This window comes from Poecilia mexicana, unplaced genomic scaffold (genome assembly GCF_051168715.1).
Source record: "Poecilia mexicana isolate PSO_F unplaced genomic scaffold, ASM5116871v1 scaffold_23, whole genome shotgun sequence".
NCBI lineage: Eukaryota > Metazoa > Chordata > Actinopteri > Cyprinodontiformes > Poeciliidae > Poecilia > Poecilia mexicana.
In genome coordinates, this window is record NW_028263392.1 from 20,652,497 (window position 1) to 20,663,554 (window position 11,058).

General features: G+C 45.4%; 1 protein-coding gene across 1 annotated transcript; it reads right to left on the reverse strand.

Annotated features, from left to right (window-relative positions):
- Nucleotides 1-1,391: 1,391 nt before the first annotated feature.
- On the reverse strand, nucleotides 1,392-9,708 carry tfe3a (transcription factor binding to IGHM enhancer 3a). Its single transcript, XM_014978095.2, has 11 exons — nucleotides 9,299-9,708; nucleotides 7,171-7,269; nucleotides 7,009-7,071; nucleotides 6,747-6,912; nucleotides 6,499-6,678; nucleotides 6,078-6,176; nucleotides 3,800-3,911; nucleotides 3,635-3,691; nucleotides 3,381-3,456; nucleotides 3,145-3,292; nucleotides 1,392-3,039 (listed from the first exon to the last, which is right to left on the reverse strand). Exons 1-11 carry the CDS (start codon nucleotides 9,439-9,441, stop codon nucleotides 2,728-2,730), a joined length of 1,455 nt encoding a protein of 484 aa, XP_014833581.2. The 5' UTR covers nucleotides 9,442-9,708; the 3' UTR covers nucleotides 1,392-2,727.
- Nucleotides 9,709-11,058: the final 1,350 nt, after the last annotated feature.

Below are 11,058 nucleotides of genomic sequence, written 5' to 3' on the forward strand. Positions count from 1 at the left end.
CAACGCAGCATCAAAGACAAACCTCCTGTTTTTCCCTCTGTGTTTGATAGGAGAGAAAAAATCCATTTCAGTCCACAGATTAAACTGGAATCAGATTAACTAAAACACTTCCGCCCGTTGCATAAGGTCCTCACATAACAGGGAGTCCTCATGAGTTGGTTGCAGACAGAGACAGAGGCCCCAAACTGCAGGTCAACCAGAATACACTCCTCCAGAATCAAGGCTGTTTTTCTCACCAGTTTCTGTCAGTTTCAGTGAACAAGATTTAAAGCGTCCCCTGCTGGACAACAACAGAACACAGATTAACGTAGCTTAGTTGCCTAAGAAACAGGAACAAAATATTGCTGTTAATGTATATTTAGTTTTTATTTTTAACTTTACAATTATATGTTGTTAACATACTAACCTATGAACTGAAGTGATCAGTAAACTACCACTGAAATGTATTTTGATAATGTATTCAGCAGAGATATTTTATTAATTTTTGATTTTTCTAATAAAGTTATAAAAATATTCAAAACTCATCAAACAGATCTCTCTGCTTCCTTTATTTTTCAGATCTGATTTACTTTTTATTTGAAGTAGGAATTAAATAGTTTTGTTAAACCATTTAAATCCGTTTTTACGAATGACTACAATAAATATTTATGAAGCCTAATTTGAACTGATGTCACACTGGTGTAATATTTATAGAATCCAACAGATGGCAGCATCTCCATTGTAGTCAGAGTATCTGTCATGTTTATATTGAAATGTTTCTGTCTTTTGAAATTCAATTTATGCCACATTATTTGTGGAGATTTAATTTTCCAAGGTTATGTTAAATTATCAAATAACATGTTTTTTTCTATTGAAAACAGACTCCATATTCTCTCTGAACACATTTGTTTCCTGAATTTTCTTCTTTCAGCTATGTTTGAACTCAGTACAATATTTGAGCAATTTGCTCCGAAGATGGAAAACAATAAAAGTGTGAAAGCAGAAAGTAAGTCTGATTGGTTCACATCAGTCTGTATTGTCTGTTTTGAGATGTCTTCCTCATCATGCTGAGACAAAAATAAATAATATACAGTGGCACAAAAAGTGGATATGCAGCGCATGCAACGCATAGGGGCACTACACCAGAGGGGGCGTCAAAACCCCGTCTGGAGGGAGCGGCGCGCCCTTACTCGCCCTTACTCACCTTTCACGTACCTTCGTGTCAAGGGGGGGGGGATTTGAGGGTGGTGGAGTAGAGCGAGCGTATGTTGTTGGGGGCTGGGGGTGCACCGATTTATGCGTTCGCATCCACCTAAATAATATGTAGTTGCAACCCTAATAATATATATATGTGACTGATATTGTTTTGAGAAAAAGCCAATCTGTTGTACATGGAGATAAAAGCACTCACATTTCTGTTTGAATATTTATTCTATATGAAAGATAACAGTGTGAAATTTAATAGTTTTAAAAAACACAATCTTAGCTAAGATTATTAACAGACTACATGTAAACATCATTAACATAAAACAGCATGAAGGACCAGAGAAACAGATTTCCCTTTGTGACTAATTCAATGTGATCCCGATGACAACCGGCAATGATGCTAACACACAGCTAACAGCAGAGATGATTGCAGTTAGCTTCATTTTCAGTGGCTGGGATTAGAAACATGAACAACAGCAGATAATGTCCCAAACTTCCATCCATTTCCCTTGGTTGAGTGTGTAACACTTGTTAGCACTCTGAGCTAACCGCTAAAGGCATGAGTTTGGAAACTGTTCAAATGTTCAGAAATATCAAAAAAATTTAAAAGAATCATCACGGCCCAGCTCATCATGATAGCATGTCGTCAAGTTCATTATGTTAGCTTGTCGTCGTCATGTTAGTGCATCTTTATCCACTGTCATATACAGGTCAGAATCAGAAACACTTAGACCTCCAGAGGCAAAAAACAGTCCAAAATAAATTCATAATAGATGGTTTGTACTTGTATAGCACTTTATCAAGTCCAGAGGACCCAGACTGTGTCTGTAGGAGACTGACCTATGAACCAGGAAGAACTCCTGACGAATGGGTCAGGTAGCTTTCCCACAATGCAGGACATCAACAAAACTGGCAGCAAAACTGGCACTAGTACATGAGCTTTCTTAAAAGATGCTAGCATCGCAGTGAGTCAACTCTGGATTATCTGCCAGTCCGGAACCACAGGGTCCAGGTACCAGTCCCTGATTTCCCTTCTGTAGGTCCTGAACTTTGTCTCCAGCAGGACATTGAAACATGGACACAAACAGGAAGTAAACAATCTGGACTAGAAAAATTTCTCTTCTTATTCATAAAATCTCCATAAAATCTTCCCAGCACACTGATTATATATTTCTGTGAATTTACAGCTTTGTACAAGCAGGTGAGCAACACACCTGAGGGCTCACCTGTCGAACCCACTGACCTGCTCAAATCAGCTAATCAGATGACAGCTTGTTATTTAACCATCAGTCAGCTCTGGTGCCGATCCGTTATAAGGTGAACGTAAAGGTTACCATGGCAACACTGAGGAAAATGTCACCATGGTTACACAGCGATGACTCACAGCGGTTAGCATGAAGTGGTTGCCACGGTTACCTTGTCTGTGTTTTGTAATCTGAATATGTTGGACATCACAGACTTTAAATTGTTCTGTCAATTTCTTTGTTAAATCTTTGACCCGGCCCCTCTCAGCCAATCAGAGACCAGCCTGTGGTGACATCATCAAAGGTCCTCGTCCATGCTGAAACTGCTCCGCCGGCTGCTGGTCTTCGAGGCGCCGCAGGACAGCAGCGGGTCAGACATCACAGCCCCGCCCGCGTCCTCCTCCATCAGAAGCCCCGCCCCCAGGCCGCTCAGCCCCGCCCCCAACTCCACCATCAGGTCCGTGGAGAAGACAGCGGACGCCTGGTGGGACTCGTCCAGGTCCATGAAGCTCAGCGACGGGTTGGGCAATAGCGGGGACAGGAGCGTCTGGGGGTCCACAGAGACGGAGGAAGAGGAGACACCATGAAGGCGAGCCTGGAGTTCCAACTCCTGTCACAAAACACAAATCACTTCAGCAAACACAGGACAGGACACGTCCCTTAAGTAACAGGCCCCATCCCCTCACCCGTCCACTCCCAGGCTCCGCCCCCTCACCTGTATGCGCAGCAGCAGCGAGCGGTTGGTGCTCTCCAGCCTGCGCTGCCTCTCCTCCATCTCTCTGGCTCTCTGCTGCTCTTTCTGCAGTTTGCGGATGTAATCCACAGACGCCTTCAGGATGGTGCCTTTGTTCCACCTGGTTTCCCTGAACAACCAATCACAGAGCATGCCTCGTTAAGGCCATTAGCAGTGCCAATAGCTATTAGCGTAGCATGGTTAGCATGAATACTGACGGGTCAGAGGACTTGGGGATCAGTGCTCCGAGCTCCTTGATGCGGTCGTTGATGTTGAAGCGCCGTCTCCTCTCAACTGAAACATAAAGGTCAGACAAGTTTAAGTCTGGATAAAGAGTTTTGGTTTTCACATGAAATCAGTCCAGACGTGTTCCTCTGATGAGGAATCAGAGTCTGTATCGACTGAACTGCCTCTTCCTGTTCCAACAGGAAGTCCTGAGCTGTGATTGGCTGAGAGATGCAGCACTACTCACTCAGGTTGTGGTTGTCTTTCTTCTGCCGCTCCTTCATCAGAGCTTTGGTCTCCACATCTGCAGCGACAAGAAGGAGAGGAGGATCAGTCAGAGCTGGGCAGCAGGAACACAGGAGGGTTCTACTGCAGATCGGATCGGATCAGACCGGACATTTGTCACATTTACCTGTTAGCTCCCGCTTGACGGCATGCAAGTCGGCTGGGCAGCTGTTACTAACGGCGATGGTGGGCGTAGACATCCCTCCATAGACATCCAGCATGTTCCCCGCTGCCGGCAGCTGCAACGGGCCAATCAGAGGATGATGAGAAACACGCCCTGCTGCAGGTAGACCAACACCTGGATGACCAGTTGGTTCTGGCTCAGCCGACCCACTTGGGTCAGAGCTTCGACCCAGTTTAACTCATTCATGGAACCTTTGCAATTGTTTGTTTCTGGTCTGGTTGTAAATCTGACGCACAGCTACATCTGCTCACAGCAGCAATGAAACGTCTTCTCTCAGTTTATTTCTGCTTTTAAATGATCTGATTGGACGCTGGAAAAAGCTGATGCTGTGTTCAAGTTGTGCTAAAAGCAGTTAGCCTACAAATGAAGCAATGCTAGCCTAAAATAGCATCTCAATGCTAACGTGCAGCAGTTAATGCTAATGTCAGCATCCACAGTCCACATTTCTAAAGAGTCTCCATGAATGATCAGATGAATGGACTGGAAAACACTTTGCTCCAAATTGATGGTTGAAGAACCCGAAGATTAAAAATTATTAATATCTCTGCTGTTGAGATCAGATGACTAGTTAGTCAATAATGTAGTCGCACAAACTGCTATTGAATTGAAAATATTGATGATTTTGTCAATGTGAAATTTTTTCTTCATTACAAACCATGAAATTATCTGGATTTTAATCGAGTCCCAGAAGTAGTTTGATCCAAAAGAAGCTAACGGTTCCACATCTGATGCTCCAGATTGGAGAGAATCGGATCAAATGGTTACTGATCTAATCCCAGTTCCTGCTTCTGCCACCAGGGGGAGCTGTTTCACCTACAGGATCCTCCTGGTTCCACTCAGGACCATCTATCTGTTCTGGCTCAATCCAAATGGGTCTCAGCACCACTGGTTCTACTGGGACTCTGACCTGTGAACAGGTTCCACTGGTTTTACTGGTCACCTTCTGGCTGGATGAGAATCAGCCTGAGTCCTCCTGGTCCATTTCCTGCCAGAACCAGTTTGTTTTTAAAGGAAACCTCTGACAGACGGAGGTTCTGCTGACTGAAGCATTTTTGAAAACGAGTAGCACAAAACCTCCAAGATCAGCAGGAAAACCCAGAGAGCCACAGATACCCGGCTAAACCAGGTCTGGAAAACCTGGAAAACCTCCTGGAAAACCCAGAGAACATCCTGGAGGTTCTGGAGAACCATCTAGACCTGCAGTATCTGAAGCTCTGAAAACAAGACAAACTGCAACTTTTACCTCTGATTTAATCCTCCTCTTCTCATGATCCGGCAGCAACACCAAAATCCTCATGTTCTCTGCTCTCTCACACACACCCCAACACACACACACATTAACGACACACACACACAGTGAGCTGCAGCTCTTCCTCTTTCTGTTCAGACAACTGTTGAAAAATGGGGAAACACGTCCTTTAAGAAGAACAGAAAACTCCCACAACTACATTATCTCCCTGACACACACACACACACACACACACACACACACACACACACACCCCCCCACACACACACACACACACACACACACACACACACACACACACACACACACACACACACACACACACACAGTGAGGCTCCGCCCACTGAGAGGGGGAAGTGTGGAAAGCTGAAGTGAGATTGAGGCAGTGTCAGCGGCTGCAGACTGTTGGTCCTCTGACAGAAACACAGAGCAGTCAGTCTGCCCCCTGCTGGCCAGCTGCAGAACAGGACATAAGCCCCGCCCACTTCACGCTGTCAAAGTTCAAACAAATCAGTGAACAGTTGGACTGATCCGGAAGGTTCTGATTAAGCAGAACATCATGTGACAGAAATCAATTGAATCTCCTAGCAGGTGGCCACGCCCCTGCGGTGGGTGGCCACGCCTCTGTGGTGGGTGGTGCGGTGGGTGGCCACGCCCCTGCGGTGGGTGGCCACGCCTCTGTGGTGGGTGGTGCGGTGGGTGGCCACGCCCCTGTGTTGGATGGCCACGCCCCTGCGGCTGGTGGCCACGCCTCTGCGGTGGGTGGTGCGGTGGGTGGCCACGCCCCTGTGGTGGAAGGCCACGCCCCTGCGGTGGGTGGCCACGCCTCTGCGGTGGGTGGCCACGCCCCTGCGGTGGGTGGCCACGCCCCTGCGGTGGGTGGCCACGCCCCTGCGGTGGGTGGCCACGCCTCTGTGGTGGGTGGCCACGCCCCTTTGTTACACTCAGACTGCAGGTGTAATGAGTGCATACCGTGTTGGTGAGCTGCAGGCCAGAGTCGATCAGAGTCAGAAGATCCTCGTTTAGACTCGACTCCAAGCTGATGATGTCATCAATGACTGTTTCCTCCCTCTAAAGAAGAAGAGATCAAGAAGAGAGCTGGAGAATGGATGGATGGATGGATGGATGGATGGATGGATGGATGGATGGATGGATGGATGGATGGATGAGTGCAGCAGCAGCAGCTCCGTCTCCAACAGGAAGTGGTTTTCCTGGCTTCCTGCGGCCTGACTCAGATCCTCTGGAGGTGCTGACTCAGCAGCTGCAGCCAGACAGGAAGCAGTTAGAGCTGACGCTGCTTCCTGTTGGAGCTGACGCTGCTTCCTGTCCGGTTACTGGTCGTCACAGGACCAACTGCAAAACCTGCTGCTGCCGGCCCGGTTCTGGTCGTTACCTCCTGCTTTGGGCTGCTCTCATCGGACAGCGTGGCACCAGAGTCCTGCTGGGGGGAGGGGCTTGGTTGCAGTGCTGGCTGCTGATTGGCTGTCATGGTGTTGGACAGGTACTGGCGGACCTGCTGCCTCTGGGCCTGCTGGATGTGGTACCTGGTGGGGTTCTCCAGGTGAGTCTGCACCTGTTGGAAACACAGGGTCATCAGCGCCGACCTTAGCAGCTGGGTTTCCCTGCTGGGCCGGACTGTACCTTCAGCACCTCCACGGGAACCTGGGCAGGTGTGCAGGGGGCGGAGTTAGCCAGGCTGATGGGGGAGGAGGAGTCGCTGCAGCGCTGCGCCTCCCTCTGCTGCTGCGCCTCCTTCTGCTGCTCCTCCAGCGCCTGCTGCCGCATCAGCCCCTGACGCATCAGAACCCTGCAGCAGCAGACCAGCAGGTGACCTGTCAGCGCCCCCTGTAGGACACTCAGAGAACAACAGGTACCAGAAAACAAAACAAGTGCGGCTGCTCACCGGGATGACATCACCGATGGAAGAGACGATGAAGATGACGAAGATGGGGATGCTGCAGAGGAGCTGAAAGTAGAGACATAATGAAGTTGTCATGGAAACCACTAAGCTGACTTTCCAGGAAGTAGTCGGTACCTGGACAATTTAACCGATAAGGTGACTCACCTGATGCTGATTGGCTGGCTCTTGATCTGGTAGAAGATGTCACTGTCTGTGGGAATCAAACTGTCGACCTCGATGTCAGCCACAATCCCAGACTCCATCCTTAAACACACAGAAAATCAACCAATCAGAACCAATCAGAATCAGGACTCAATCGACCAAATAAGCTGACAGTTAGCTTCATCATCTCATGAGATGTTCTGCAGACGGAGAACTGCAAACACTGGACTAGAGAAAAGAAGAGAAACATCTGGTAGCTGTCTAGTTTAACCATTTCCTGAGTGTGAAGATGTTCTGGTTTTTATGCCGTTGTGGGTTCCATAGCAACCGATCAGGTTCATGAGGTCATGTCTGCTCAATGAGGACATGTTACTGAATATTCACAGGAAAACTGGAATTTCTGAATAATTTTGTATTTACAACAGGGGGGTGCTTTAGGAAAACAGGGACAGTCTGAGAGCAGGGAGATGTTGGTACAAGGGGGACATTTATGATGTTAGCAGATTTTGAAAAAAAATATGAGTTATTGATTAAATATATTTTTAATTCTGTTTTTCTTGCTATACTCACATCTGATTTGAGATGTCGGTCAGTTATTACAGTTAGAAAACAGAGACCATGCCCTAAATCTGGGTATAGTGATGGACTTGGACCTGAACTTTCAGAGCTACATAAAGACAGTTACAAAGTCGCCCTTATCACCTGAAGAACATTTCCAGGATTTAAGAACAGATGTCCCAGAAAGATTAACGTGTTTATCTTTAGTTGCATTGATTACTGCAGCAGCATCTTCACAAGTCTGACTAACAAATCAATGGTCCAGCAGCAGCTGATTCAGAACACTGCTGCTGGAGTTCTGACTAAAACCAGGAAGATGGAGACACCACCCAGTTCTACAGTCCTTCACTGAGAGAACAGACTTTAAGCTACTGATGGTAGTTTGTAAATCACTGAACCATAATACATTAAAGTTGTTGTAGCCTTCCACACCTCTCAGGTCTTCTGGTTATGGTTATGTTTTTGGTTCTGCTCTGCATCCCCAGAATCAGAACCAAACGTCGAGAAGCAGCATTCAGCTTCTATGGACAACAAATCTGGACCAAACCTCCAGAAAACTGCAAAACAGCTGAAACACTGAGTTCCTTTAAATAAAGGCTAAAAACCACCTGATTAGAGTTTATTAACTAATAAACCCTGGAAGGCATCAACATATTTGATGTTGATTTTGATGATGGTGTTAGATGTTTATTGCTTGTTTCAATATTGGTTACAGCATTATGTTTTTGTGATGGAAAGCACTTTGAACTGCCATGTTGCTGAATTGTTTTATATAAATAAACTTGACTGTCCCTCTCAGGTGTTTCCCAGCTACAGTTTACCTGTTTATCTAAACCTTCATCTACTTTTGCTTTCTGTTCCCACGAAGCTTTATGTGTCTGAACAGATCCAGGCCTGCAGAGCAGCTGTGACTCATCACAACTTCACCTTCTCCCAACAAAATCCAGCTGTACCCAAAACAAGGTACAGAATAGTTTCCCAGAACTGATCTGATCCAGGTCTGAATCCCAGTGAGGACAAACAGATTCATGGATCCAACAGCAGCTGAGGTGGAGTCAAAGCTGCGTGAGAGCAGAGGAAGGCTGGCTTCCCTCAGTCTGAAGAGGAGGAGGAAGGAGGAAGGAGGAGGAGATTCCTGTCTGATGAGTCATCACAGAAGGTTCAGGGGTCAAAGGTAAAATAGAACACAACAACAATAACCTGCCATCATCATCATCTTCATCAGAGTGCAGATTCAGCATTCCACTCTGACAAATATTAACTTTACTGCTGCTTCTCTCAAGCTTCATCAGACCAAACTCCATTCAAAAATCACCACATTTAAGCCTCAACTCTAACTTTAGTTTTCCTCCTTTGAGATCCCCACTCGTTTCACGGATATATGCCAACAATATTCCAACAGAAATCATGATTATTACTGAGCCGAATTCACCCGAACCGACGGCTGGACCAACCAAGGTCTCAGTTTACTTAAATAAGGCAGATATTTTATCCATAACTCCAATCACCTCAAAACTGACAGTTTTCTGGCCGGAGTCCGGTAACAGATAACGGAAAACGCTTCCAGACTTACTGGACCAAGCTGAGAGTTTCAGCCGAGTCCAGGATCACGAACACGGTGTGCGGCTGAGGAACCGAGGCCTCCTGTTGGTTCGGCTCGGTTCGGCTCCTGTTCTGCTCTCCGGTCCGGACCTGATCCGAGCCAACGTCTGACATTTCTCCAGAGAGGCGCAGAGAGGGGCGAGATGTTCCTGCGGGCGCCGGGATGAAATGAGGAGCTGCAGCCGGGGAGGCAGAAGGAGGCAGCGGGGAGCGGAGACAGAGGATGAGGAAAAATCTGGCGATGAAGTCCAACACCGAATCACACAGAGCTAAAACACACAGATCAGACAGGCACCAACTGTGATCTAGAAACTCTTTCTTCTATTTGTTTAACTTCATTTGTTACACCTAAAATATTTCCCCTAAACATTAAGATTTCTCCCTAAATAAATACAACTACCACTACTACTACTACTACTATTATTATTATTATTATTATTATTATTATTATTAAAGTCATATTAGAAAATTAGAATATGCCTTCTGATGAGGCTAGTTTGTCAGACTATATTTTGAAAAATAACCTTTAAGCAGTTATTAAGTATAGTTTTCATTAAGAATAAATTTCTGCATTTAAAATGATTTTATTATTGGTTTAATATTTTAAATCTCGTGTTGTCATTAACTGTGCAAATAAATAAACATAATTAACATAAACAAAGACTTTCAAACAACCATCTGGATAAGAAATAAATGCCAAATAAAAAACTAAGCCAAAAAAAATAAAATGGCAAATCTATTTTCATTTCTTTTTTATTGAGTTTATCGTTTTATATAACAAAAAGGAAAATTTAGCTGTTCTTATTTTTTTCATTCAACAAGTTCAGTCTGTAGAGGAGAAAAAAATCAGAAATTTAATAAATCTGATTTACAAAATGAACATTTACCCAAGCAACACAATGTTGACTTTTATATTTTATTGTCATTATAAAAAATTGTTCAAAAATAAATATGTTGCTACTTTGATTGATGCAACATTACCTGAGATTTCATTTGATTTTACAAAATATATATTTTTGCATAAAATCTGAAACTTTTTTCTAGTTGTTGTGTTTCTATGTTTCAAGGGGCGGGCTCAATGGCCGGCACTGCTCTCTGTTCAACCAATCAGCTGCTTCTTTCTCTGCAATAACCAACAGAATAGCGCAGGAGTTTTCTGACAGCCAACCAGTTTCTCCACTGAAGCACATAGACCGCCATGATGTTTGTTTTTGTCTAAGATGTTTCTGAAAGAGGTGGAGGTGTTGTTGGGATGGGGGGGGCGGGTAAGGGAGAGTTTGTGACGGGGAATTCCCGGGTAACGTCATCCTCCTCAGCCCTGATTGGCTCAGCTGAGCCGGATCACGCTCTGCCCAATCAGGAGAGTCCAAACAAAGCTAAGGCGAACGTTGTGACGTCATCACACAGCTGACTCAGAGAATAAAAGCCGCTGATAATTTTTGATCTGTAAATTAGTTGTAAAACATGAGTTCAATTAGAGCAGAACGTTCTGCGTTCAGGACCCGTGAAAAACATCTGGATCATCTGGAGGAGAACGTTCCCACGACTGATAGTTCCTGCTGTAATTTAGAGCAAACTGGTGGAGAGGTGAACACCTGCTGGCGTTGCTTTTAGCTGCAGACTTCATGGGAAATCGTCTTAAAAATGACCTGAATAATTAAATCTGTTCCTGAAAACGTCACAGTGACAGATTCCTGGTGACGTCAGTTTTATCTCAAAAAGAAAGCGTGA